Source organism: Paralichthys olivaceus, chromosome 16, assembly GCF_024713975.1.
Source record: "Paralichthys olivaceus isolate ysfri-2021 chromosome 16, ASM2471397v2, whole genome shotgun sequence".
NCBI lineage: Eukaryota > Metazoa > Chordata > Actinopteri > Pleuronectiformes > Paralichthyidae > Paralichthys > Paralichthys olivaceus.
The window spans coordinates 2,980,383-2,992,539 of record NC_091108.1 but is presented as its reverse complement, the minus strand read 5'-3'; the positions used below and the strand labels follow the sequence as shown (position 1 = coordinate 2,992,539).

Genomic DNA, 12,157 nt, shown 5'->3' with positions numbered 1-12,157 from the left:
AATCCATTCAACCCACTCACTCACACAACTCCCCTGCTCCGACTGTGTGGTTCTTTACTTTGGTTACAAACTAAATGTATTTTTCAGTTCCTGGACTGAAGCGGATGATTTGTTCTTATTAAAAAGAAAACTCTGTTTATCACCACAGGAAAAAACAGACGAATGAAAGTGACTCGTTTATTCTCTTTTTAAAATCCTGTGACGGTTTGATTTCACGGTTTAATATTTGGATGATGCAGATTCTCTCAGGAGTCAAGTGACTTGAATCAATTATCACAACTCAAGTTTTTTTTAAATGAATGATTAATGTTGCTCCCATTGCTCACTGTGGTTTGCTCTTTCACAGTGCAGTGTTGCTGTGTGCTCCTCTAGCGCCACCTGGTGGTAATCTCTATTACAGGATGCAGCAAACCTACTCAAACCAGTTTGCACTTATGTAGAAATAAAATAATAATAATAATAATGATAATAATAATAGATTTCACTTGACTTCAGTTATATAAACAGTCTTGTTGGTGTCTTAAGTCCCGTCCTGGTCCAATAAAGACTTAAGTCCAGTCTTAAATCTGAAGTACCTGAGTTCAGGGTGAAAGTATTTAGAACATTTCAGTCATGTTATCGTCAAACAGCAAAATCAGGCCACAAATGAGCCACGTGAATATTTCGTGTCATCACCGTCTATTCATTATCCTCTGAGGAATCAACAGTAAAGAAAAATCCTGGATCTTCTCCCTGAATCAATCAAGATTCTATTGGTTCGATTCCGACCCGCACAACATCCTCCCACCGGGTTTTACTTGAGAACCGACAAACGAGTGATTGAAGCACGAGGTCGACAGATGAATCAGGAGGCTGAGAAGTAAAACGAGTGACTCGGAGCTGCTGTCTTATATTTTATTGTGATGGGGAGTCCTAAAAATGGAGCAAAACTAAAGTAAAAACAATACAAAAAAAAAAGACAGTGGATTTACAAAGGGCGTGTGGAGGACAAACAATATGCAGCCTTCGACAGTACGATGGAGCGAGTTGGCACAGAACAGAAAACAGGGCGGCGGGAAAAGTCTACGTTTGGCTTGGAAATAAAAAAGTGAGGAGCAACGTCTTCATAGCAAGAACCTTCATTAAAACAGCGACGACTCATGCTTTTAAAATCACAGAGGTTAAGAATTCAGTAGCTTCATAACGACGCAAAGAGCGGATGCACATGTAACAGTTTCTATTTCTCAATTCATTCCTGTCTTTTTTCATTTTCAGCTTAAAACAGATGTTTACAGAATACATGTTGGGTTTTTTTTTTTTTATAAGTTTTTGTTAAAACAAACTTGAGCTCCCAGAACCACATTTTTTTTGGGAATTTCAGTTTGTTGTGAGATTATTTTTCATACTAAAATATATTATTGTATCAATTCAAACTACAGTAATGTACACTACAATGTGTAATAAATAACCATAAAAGAAAATATAAAAATAAGAGACATAAATATAAAAAAGTCTGCTAGAAACTAAACAGGTATATTTCTGTGAAAAGGGTTCTAATACTGCCATTGTTGGGGGAGGGGAATGGAGGAAACATGAACCAAAAAATGGAAACAGACTAAAAAAAAAAATACTGTTCAGTAAAACCAGGAGAAAACACTTTGACACCACATTCACCAACGTTTATTACCTGAAGTGTGGGGCAGCTCGGAAACAACTTCTTCTTGAACTGTGCTGAACACAAGTGCACGTCTAACGAGAAAAAACTAAACTTCAACCTCAGTTTCACTTTAAACTTTGAGTCGACGCGGTGGAGCGAACTTCCTGCAACGATCGGGTTTTTAAAGTTTAAAATGCTTCAATCTGCATCAACAGCATCGTCTGTTTACTGAAGCACTTACCGATACATGAAACTTCATCATTAGAAACGTGTTAACATCAGTGGGGAACTGAGTATCAGGGTCTGAAGGCAGTTTTCATCCGACCTGGACTGTTTCTGACTCCTGACTCCAACATTTATCCCCTTTAGATCCAATCTGCAGTTTAAATCTAAGGCTATTTTGATAATTGATTAATTGTTTGTCACCTCGTTAATGTTTTTCTGTTTATCTGCTACTGAACTATGAACCTTTTTATAGAAACTGTGTGGGAGGACGGGACATGGTCTAAAAAAGAACCCATCGCATTTTGGGACATTTTCAGATATTTTCCAATTTAATTCTTGGATCTTATTTTGTTTACGTCGGGGATGTTTGTCGCCGGTTGCATGTTTTCTACTGAGTGACGCAGTTGCTTCAGTTTTTACTCACATTGGAAAGTCGGGAATTAAAATGATCCAATTTTCTAACTCCACCTCGTCCACGTTGATGCTTTCCTGTTTTATATCATTATAAAGTTTATATCTTTGGATTTTAAGCTCATAATAACGTGCACTTTTCACTAGTTGCTCACATTTTTAAACAAAACTATTAGTTGTTAATAAGCAAAACAAAGCTGTAAATAATTACTTGCCACCTTAAAACTTTTTCCCAGCCTTCAGGTGCGGTTCAAATAGTGTTCAAGGCCTCCAAACGTTATTTGCATCAATTTAACAGGAACTATTTTTGAAGGACCTAGATTTATCGTTCTGTGCGAGGTCAACAAACATGAGTTAATATGGGTCTTGCTGAAGTAACAAAGGGACTTAATACTGGCTACATGTGAGAAGAAGAAGGAGAAGAAGAAACAATAACACTATTCAATGGCACTTTTAACAGCACACAGGTCTTGCATAAGGCTGGAGGCATCGGGGTGGAGCAGGAAAGAGCCTGTTCCTTCACATACAGTATGACTGACACAACAACAACACAGAAACACTGATTGACAACTTAAGCCAAAATTAGGAGAAGCTCGGTTCATGTGTTTTGGAACCACGGCGAAAAGTCGAGCGGGCGGAGCCTTCACCTTGACTCCGCTCGCCTGGGCGACGCCGGGCTGTGAAACACAGGTGCCTGATGCTGGCTTTGAGGTTGTGACTCTACCTTCCCTGATAGGACTAATTTGGTTATGGCGTTCAGAAGCCATGTTCTCATCTCGGACTCCCCATCCCCCGCCCACGCCCCTCCCCAAGAATACTTTGTTTTCCTTAAGGCTAACAGTCAAACTGAAAACAAAAGTAATGCTAGCTAGCAAAGACTAACACTAACACGATCAATATCTCGCTAGCTAGTGAACATATATAACACTGAAGGGCATACAATGCATGAGGCATGTATCCATAGGTAAACCAGGAATACTGTAGTGCAGGTTTTTGTTCGTAGAACTCAATAAAATACTGATTTAGGAAACTTCATTGGCAATAAAAAGGTATAGAAATCTTTCTCATCTTTACAGGTTAAAACGTTTCAAACAAGATTAGTAACACTGACCAAATAAAAACAAACAGACAGACAGAACAACCTGGGATGTCTCAGTAACAAGTCGAACAAGTTGATGGGTGAGTTTCGCTTTTAAAATCTGTACTTCTATAAACAATTTTAACACTGATAGTTAATCTTCACAAGAAAAAGTCACTGTTTCATTATTTTTTCTTCTTTTTTTTTTTTTTCAAGTTCAGGCACACCTGGGTTTTTGTACACAGTGGTGGACCGTTAATATCAGGCAACCGCCATGTCTCTCTTCTGATGGCAAGATGCGGTTTTGTCTTAACTTCAATGATCGACACATTCCAAATGTCCCGAAGAGATTTTGCTTCCTTTTATTTGGCGTTTGTCACCACCTCTCCTTCCTCCGTGGGCTCGTTGGCGTCAGACTCCTCCCTGATGCTTTTGTCCGTATTTGCTTCACAGTCTTCCATCTCCTCTGTTTCCACACCAGCAGCTTCCTCTTCCTCTTCTTCTTCTTCCTCTTCGGTTCCTTCCTCCATCTCTTCGTCCTCCATATCTTCGTCCCCCAGCTCGATCTCCACCACGTCACACACAAACTCCTTCTCCTTTTGTCTTAGCGCCTCTTCTTCGTCCTCGTCATCATCAAAGTTACCCTCGTAGATCTCGCACTCGCCGTCATCCACCTGCACGACCCTGATGTCGTCCATGCACATGGCCTCGTCGTCTTCGTCGTCGTCGTCGTCCTCGCTCTCCCTCTCATCCGAGTCCAGTTGGGAGGGCGGGGTCGTGGTCCGGCTGTCCGATTGCGGCCCGGTGCCGGGACTGCCGAGCTCCGTCTGGCCCTTGCCCAGCCCTGAGCCAGAGTCGGAGGCCGGCCCGTCCTTCTTGCAGTAGGAGTAGCGGTGGTTCATGTGCTGGGAGTACGAGCCGGAGTGAGAGAAACGCTTGCCGCACTTGTCGCACTGGTAGGGTTTCTCACCCGAGTGCAGCCTCGTGTGTTCGATCAGGTGGTGTTTGTGTTTGAAGGCCTTCTTGCAGATGGTGCACTCGTGAGGCCGTTTTCCTGCAGATGAGAAAAGAAACAGTCAGAGGAGGAAGCTTCAAAGCTTTTATCTAGAAGTTTATAAGTGTGTATGACTTTGTGTGTATCTAGGAGGATGATGTCATGGCTGATCTAGCGCACACACACACACCAGTGCACAGTAGTGCAGATGACAGCTAACTGCTAACAGATTTTAATAAAACCACATTCCAGTGTAACGCTCGATGGAGCTTCAGGGAAGGTGTCTTGTTAATTCACCTCAGGAGTCTCATCTCTGTAAACACTGATGCCCACAGTTTCTATGATCCTGCATTTACAAGCCAGGTGTCCCATAAAATGTACCATCGCATAAACACGCACATTTCATGAGATATGATGTCATGTGAAATCACTCTCTTGAAATCGGGGAAACCTTTGGGCGACTGGATTTATTTAACTATCTTTGAAAACGATGGCCGACAGATGTAATGAAACAAAACTGCGTTGACGAACACGTGAACAAACCTGTGTGTTCGTATTTGTGCCTGAGCAGGGAGCTGCCCTTCTGGAAGACCTTGGAGCAAAGATCGCAGGGGTAGACGCCGTTCTCCATCCGTCGCTTCTTCATCAGCGCGGCTGAATCCAAGTCGCTCTGCTCCTCCACTGTGGACAAACCGTCTGAGCTGCTGTCCAAACGTTTCTCCTCCTGTGAGACGACACAAACAAAAACATTACGTCATCATTAATAAATGTGTAAGTGGAGTCAACAGACCTGACAATCACAGAGCATTCAAAGATTTTGCCTTATGGTCACAGAAGCTAAAGCATTCTAAAAATGAATCCATAGTTTTGGATGTTTCTGGGCTGGTTACCTCACAGAGGCGCTGGAAGAAGAAATATTTGAGCTCGATGAGAAGAACTCAAATGTAACTGAATAAAATCTCACAGAGGAAATATTGTGTGGACGAGAAACAAACCTTGTGGCCGTTGAGTACGACAGTCTTTGCTCCGGAGGCGTTGCCGGGCGTGGTGGCGTAGGTGTAGGTGAGCTGGGGGATGAGGATGGTTCGCTTCGTTGTCGTGTTGATGGCACTGATGCAACGAACCGTGCTCTGGCCAGCAATGGCCACTAACGTGGGCAGCTGTGCGGCAGTGACGATGTTGACCGGGGTTCCGCTCTGAGATGTGGTGACGTAGATGGTTCTCCCGCCGAGCTGCTCCTTCCTCAGGCAGGTCAGGTTCAGAGGCTGCTCCTGCTGTTTCACCAGAGGCTTGATAATTTTGATTTTCCTTGCTGCAGCGACGTGTTTAGGAAGCGACAGGTCCAGGGGCTGTGCCTGTGACTCCGGGTCTTCTGGGTCTTCTGGCTCGCTTTTAACGATGACCAGGTCCCCGTTGTTGAGGCTTTGTAACGTGGAGTCTGAAGGAGAAGTGCTTCCAGAATGTGTTGGGACTTGGTCGTCGTCTCCCTCTCCGTTCTGATTCAAAGTGTCTGCTGGGAGGGAGTTTCTGGTCCGAGTCTTTTTGGAAATCGCTGCATTAGTGTTACTGTGGCTTTTGCCGAATTTTTTCATTTTGGCAAACCACTTTCTGACCACGTCCATGGGAATATTAACATCCTCTGATATCTTTGTCAGCTCTTTATCGCTGGGGTTGGCGTTTGAGGCGAAGTAGGTCTTGAGGAGTGAGACGATGTCTTCCACAGGCGGCTCCTCCAGCGTCACTCCTGCCTCGCTGAGCAAAGCAGCGAACGAGGGGTCCAGGGCGGCAGAGTCAACTGCCTCCCCGTTGGCTGCTTTGCGATGCTGGAGGAGGTGCAGCGCCTCCAGGTTGTCAGGACAGTCTTCACATAGTAAACATGTACTGGTGATGTTGGCTTTTGGCAACTGAGCAAAGTCTGAAGATTCAAAATTGTCCAATTCTGTCCGTGAGGCCGCCTCTGTCTCCTCTGAGACGGGCACTGAATCTTCTGGCTCCGTCTTGACGATTGAGAGATCAGCCACCTCCGGGGTCGAGGGTTTATCGGTGTTGGAGGGGGAAGGGGCTGCAGCAGTGCTAGTCACAGTGAGAGGGGGATTGTTTTTGACTACAAGCGGTTGGGTAGTGGCAGTGGTGCCGGCTGCAGGGCTGATGCTGTAGTTTATGATGATCTTTGTGGTGCCGTCGTGATCCACGAAAGCCGGCAGGCTGATGATCTGCTGCTGCGGCTGCTGGACTACAATTCCCTGCTTCCCCTGCGTCACCACCCCGTTGGCTGTGCCCAGCACCTGCCTGAGCACGTTTCCGTCCATGGCAACCTTTAGCACATTCTGCAAATCGTTCAGATTGATGCTGATGGGCGACATCAGGCCCACTGTTGGCACGACCATAGCCACACCCTGAGGAAGGGCTGCAGCCGGGGCCGCAGCGGGCGCAGCGACCCCTCCGTTCACCACCCCATTGGTACCAGCTGAAGTAGCTGTTGCTGCCGTCACAGGCTTGCATGCGTATTCCACAGGTTCAGATTTGATCTGGGTGATGGGGAGCTGCTCCTGAAGGGGCTTACTCTCAGTCTTCTCTTTAAGGATGATGCGGGCCGGGGCGATTGCAACAGGTGTGGTCTGGGTGGTGGGTGGGGGGGGTTTGATCGACGTCCGAGCGACACCGTTGGGGGGTGCGGCACCCACACACTTCTTACTGCTGATGTGGGAGCTGTAGGAGCCTGAGTGGGAGAATCGCTTCTTGCAGTTTGAGCATTCATAGGGTTTCTCACCTAAAAGAGAAACAGAGAAATTAGTGTTGAGTTGTTTTGAACATTATGAACATTTAATATTTTTATTAACATGTCGTGGGTTGTGTCCTCGGGTTAGATATTGAACCCCAGGTCTGTGTATTAATGGTGCGTGACAGAAAAATCACAAGTATTGTTTTTTTTCATCATATTGGCACTAACATTGAAAAATTACTTTGACGTTTTAATTTTCTAAGTTTCCATGGATGTTTGATTTTCTAGTTTCTTGATTTTCACTTTAATTTATTTTACACACAAGTTAAGGAAAAAAGTACATGTTTACAAAAACGGACACACTACACATTCCAAGTGGCTGCTCTGTTGAAAACTCATTTTAAAACTAAACTAAAAATATATAAAACCAACTCCTGCAGCATTTTAACTGCAAGTGCACATTGATTCTTCGTGTTCACGTGATCAGCACCTTAAAGTTTGACAATAGATTCTTAAACAAGCTGTTCACAACAAAGTGCCACCTCACTGTTTCCATCCTGCACCTGCACGAGTTACTCTGGATATATATATTGTTCGGTGTTTGTTGAATGCACAGACAGTCTGGTTGTGCAACAACAACACCTGGACCCTGTTTCTGCGACAAAACTCACTGCTGACGATCAGACACAGAGAAAGAAGAGTTATAACTAACACAGGCACGTCCCACGTGTTATAACGTAAACACTCGTGTAATCCCTGTAGCGTCTCCGCATGGTCCCGACAAAAAGCTCCGGGGCCTCCGCCTCCAGATCTCCCGCAGACCAGCGCCCGGCCGCAGCGTGCTCTCCGCGGGACTCGCGCTGATCGGACCCGTGGCTGAGGTGCTGTGCAGCGGGCGCAGCCATCTTGTGTGACGCGTTGTTGTCGTGCGCGAACACGTCACGCCGCCGTCACGCAGCCCGACGCGGGAAACGCACTATGTAAACAAACTAACCAGCGGACAAATAACACACAATAATAACACAATTCACACAATCACACTGATAAACCGATCACTGACTGTGACACACACACACACACAGCTGATCCACACACTCCTCAGCTCCACATCCAGGTGCTAACACGATCTAAGCTAAAAGTAAATTAGCTTTAGCCTCACAGACAGAACTACCCACAAAGATCTGCATCATCATCATCATCATCATCAACAACAACACGCAGCTTTGTTCGTCTCGGAGCTAAACTTCGACCTCGTGTCCCCGAAAAACAACAACTTCCGGCTCAGTGGCTCAGGAGGGGCACGACCCGGGACATAGACGCGGACTTACCTGGACGTTTCCCGGGAGAAGGGCTCAGTGCGCTCGGCCATTGAGAAAACACGCATTGCACCATTTTCTTTCTTTTTTTTTTTTTTATGTGCACAACGCAGGATGATGCGCGTGAGAGAAGAATCATCCGAATCACGAAGAACCTGCAGCGCCTCTCTTTTAACATGCAGGGGTTACGCCCCCCCCTGGACGAACCGGAAGGTAAACAACAGTGGGATCGCCACCTGGTGGTTTCCTGAAGTAAAGGTTATAAATTCTGCCTCCACCATGTTAGTTGATGGGATGCACAAGTAGTAATTTTCTCTCAAAGGTGGTTTCTGTCAGTCGAGGTGTTTGTCATCACACTGATGTTTGCTGGGTTGTTAATTCTTTTTTTGCGGTAAGTTTGGTTTTAATTAGTTATTTGATTGTTTGCAAACAAATCTGCTGACGACTTATTACTGGAGACGATATGTAGACGTGAGGGGGCAAGTCAGCAATCTCACCCTCCACACAGACAAGACCAAGGGAATGATCGTGGACATGAGGAAGGAGAGGAGAACCTCTTCATCTGTGGGCGTCCACATCAGTGATGACCCCCCCCCCCCCCCACCTGGACACTAAACAGGCTGAGGAAATTCAGCCTGTCACCAAAGATCCTCAGCAACTTCTACAGCTGCGAGAGCATCACGACCATCACTGTGTGGGAGCAAGCGCCTGCGGAGAGCGGTAAAGACCGCTGAGAGGATCACCACCCTCCCTGCAGGACATCTTCCACAGCAGAGTCCACAGAAGAGCCTGCTCCATTGTTAAGGACGACCCCCCCCCCCCCCGTTCTCACCTCTGCCCTATTAGAAGGTACAGATGTGTGAAATGCCGAATTCCCACTGTTGAATACTCAATGGCCCTGACACCACCCGGGACTATCTCCACACACAGAACCTTCACCCTCCCCCCACCCCCCATATGAGCGCATGCCCTCTGGGTAAAATCTGGAGAATTGGACACGAAGTTTACCCAGAGTTTGTCTTTCACACATGAACAACACAGCAGGAGGTTTTCTGCACAGACACGTTCATATGTTGGCTTCATCTCTGGACAGTGGGAGGAGGTGGACATGAGTCGTCTTTTTTTCGTATACACTCCATGAGTGTGAGTGAGTGGAAGTTCTCCTTATATCAGAAATTCCCTGTCGGTCCTCTCTCCATTACTGAAATGTACTGAAATGGAACTAGATTCTTCTAAACCCAACACTGTCATATTGTCTAAATACATATTCACTCTGTCTAAAGTGATGAAAGCTCAGAAATGACTCTTAAACTCTTCAAACAGGAGAATAGTGGATTCTGTGTGTGTGTGAGTGTGTGTGTGTGTTTTGGTTGCCGTGGCAATAGCTCACCGCTATGAATGCGCAGATGCTCCTTCAGGTGGTGCTTGTATTTGAAGGCCTTGGAACATTCGGTACACTTGAACTTGCGGGTTCCACCTGTTCCTCCTGACGACTGAGTAACGTGACGCTGAGACAAGAAAAGTAAAGTAAATGAAGACAAGAAAACGTGTCCAGATGTATTGACATGATTCTATTGTTTGCATGAGTAGTTCAGTATTCAAGAGGGGAAGTATTAAAATAATACAATACAGAGGCAGAATCTAATCAATCAACACAACAGGGAGTAAAAGGTTTGGTCTTTTTAAAAAATCGGGTCACAGGTTTTTATGAAAATTGATTATTCGTGAGACTTTTGTTTTTCCTTTATATTTGCAGACTGAATCTGAATTTTGAATCAGGAGGAAAATAAATCAATGTGCATTAATGAGAAAAACAAAAACGAAAAGTTTGAAAAACCAGGAGTTTTTCAGATTGATTTAAAGTTCCCATGGCCTCAGGGAATTTATTGCCAGGAAACATGATACCTTAGATAAATAAAACATGTTCATAGTGCACACAGAGTAAAGATAACTCTGGTTTATAGATATATCTACGTGAAAATACAATATCCGGCATTATACAAGACTTCCAATAAGTTATTGAAACACGATGGGCCTAGAATCTCGGTAACATTTTGATCACAACATGGTCCCGACATCTTCAGGCCTGATTGTATCCTCTGTTCGATGCATCGTTCCGTTAATCAACCAGTAACGTCTGATGGTACCTGATCCCTGGAGCCTCTATGGTGGCTCATGTGCCTCTCCAGCTGCGAGCGGTAGGTGAAGGTGTAGCTGCAGTGTGAGCAGCTGTAGTTGTCCTCGCTGGTCTCGTGGCGATACTTGATGTGCTCCTTCAGCGAGGCGTTGCGCTTGTAGCCCCGGGAGCAGTAGGGGCAAGTGTGCAACTGGGAGAAGGAGTCGGGGGTGCCTGGAAGATGAAGTACATGATGAGTGATGAATCTATGAGGCTTTTCTGATGCTGTAGTTAATGTGATCAGCACAGTTGTTAGATTCAAACATTTAAGTAGTGATGGCGTGATGTGCGTCAGCGTTACCGTTTTCATCAGCGCCTCCGGTCTCCACCGGACTCTGCTCGTCATCAGGGGCTTCGGGATAGATGATGGCTGTGTCTCCCTGCTGGAGAATCTCCTCCACTAGTGCATCCTTCACTGCCTCCTCTTCCTCCTCCTCTGACACATATTCCTCCTTCACTGGAAACACACACGGACAGAGGTTAGGATCATTTCAGCAGATGAAGAGTGGAGGTATAGGAAGCAGCAGAACGACAGGTTGAGTCTGTTGTTAAAATTTACTCTGTATGTTATGAAACTCTACCATAAGATTATTACTAAGATAAAACGAAAAAGACTTTTCCTCCTTTTCAATGAAGAGATGATTCTGTATTTTCACCCTCTGTGATTCTGATTTGCAGATTCACCACTAGAGAGCGCCGCAGGGCTTCTTAGTGATCTCTTGTCACGAACCTCATCCTCTTAAACAATCCACTTCTACTTCTAAATGTTCAGAGCTCAGTTTAATGTCACGAACCTCGAACAGGTGGATGTTTGTAGGATTTATTCAAACACATTTTAAGGTGAAGAGTCAAGATGCCAGAATCAAAAGAGGAAAATCTCCAAACTTGGATTGAGGAGTTTTTAATGTAAGAGATAAGAGAATGTGGAATGAACATCAGCTAAAAAGCCTTTAAATCAGCTTTACTCTACCTGGGCTTGTTCCGTATTAAACCGAAGCCTCTTCTACACGTATTTCACCTCTTTTTCATTCTGAGGTATTTGTTTGTTATTAACATCATCCATGCACCCTCATGTGGCTGTCAGTGTTCCTGCTGTACTCTCATATTGGCTCACACTAACACTTTACAAGGGGACTGGCTGGAGAAGTTCCAGAAAATGTCCAGAGTCTTGCACTTTGACGTTTGCGTTCTCACATACAACCACCCACGAAAAAATTCCTGGGAATTGTCCAGAGTTCAGAGCGTGTCTGAAAGCAGCTCTCGTGGTGAAACTTTCAGAATGACACAAAAAAGAAAGAAAATATTCCACTGAAACAAAGACTTTGTTTCAACCCAATTTAAAAGAGCAAAACTGTGGAGGTCAAAAGGCAACATCCACATTACTGCGCAGAGAGTCACCACTTATTTCTTCAAACACGACCCAGCACCAATAAAACCATCTTAATTTACAACATTTAATTCTTCTTAACACATCCAGCTGATCTGAAACCAAAGCAGCAGCTGACATGTCCTGATAAAATCGGGTTGATGATGTTTGACTCCACCTCGAACAGCTGATTTGCTGTGAACGTGACACTACGTGGTTCCATGTAACCAAAC

General features: G+C 45.0%; 1 protein-coding gene across 5 annotated transcripts in view; it reads right to left on the bottom strand.

Annotated features, from left to right (window-relative positions):
- Positions 1 to 880: 880 nt before the first annotated feature.
- zeb1a (zinc finger E-box binding homeobox 1a) overlaps positions 881 to 12,157 on the bottom strand; it is a 46,570-nt gene continuing 35,293 nt past the window's right edge. For 3 of the 5 annotated variants that reach the window (XM_069511026.1, XM_069511030.1, XM_069511027.1), the window contains exons 3-8: positions 10,860 to 11,015; positions 10,530 to 10,732; positions 9,773 to 9,890; positions 5,340 to 7,114; positions 4,888 to 5,068; positions 881 to 4,404 (exon numbers count right to left, since the gene is read on the bottom strand). In XM_069511026.1, coding sequence (XP_069367127.1) covers positions 3,713 to 4,404; positions 4,888 to 5,068; positions 5,340 to 7,114; positions 9,773 to 9,890; positions 10,530 to 10,732; positions 10,860 to 11,015 — 3,125 coding nt within the window. In that variant the 3' untranslated portion in view covers positions 881 to 3,712. Of the gene's footprint in view, positions 4,405 to 4,887; positions 5,069 to 5,339; positions 7,115 to 7,778; positions 8,128 to 8,394; positions 8,558 to 9,772; positions 9,891 to 10,529; positions 10,733 to 10,859; positions 11,016 to 12,157 lie in introns of those variants that run through there. The other 2 variants (XM_069511029.1, XM_069511028.1) reach the window with 2 other exon arrangements.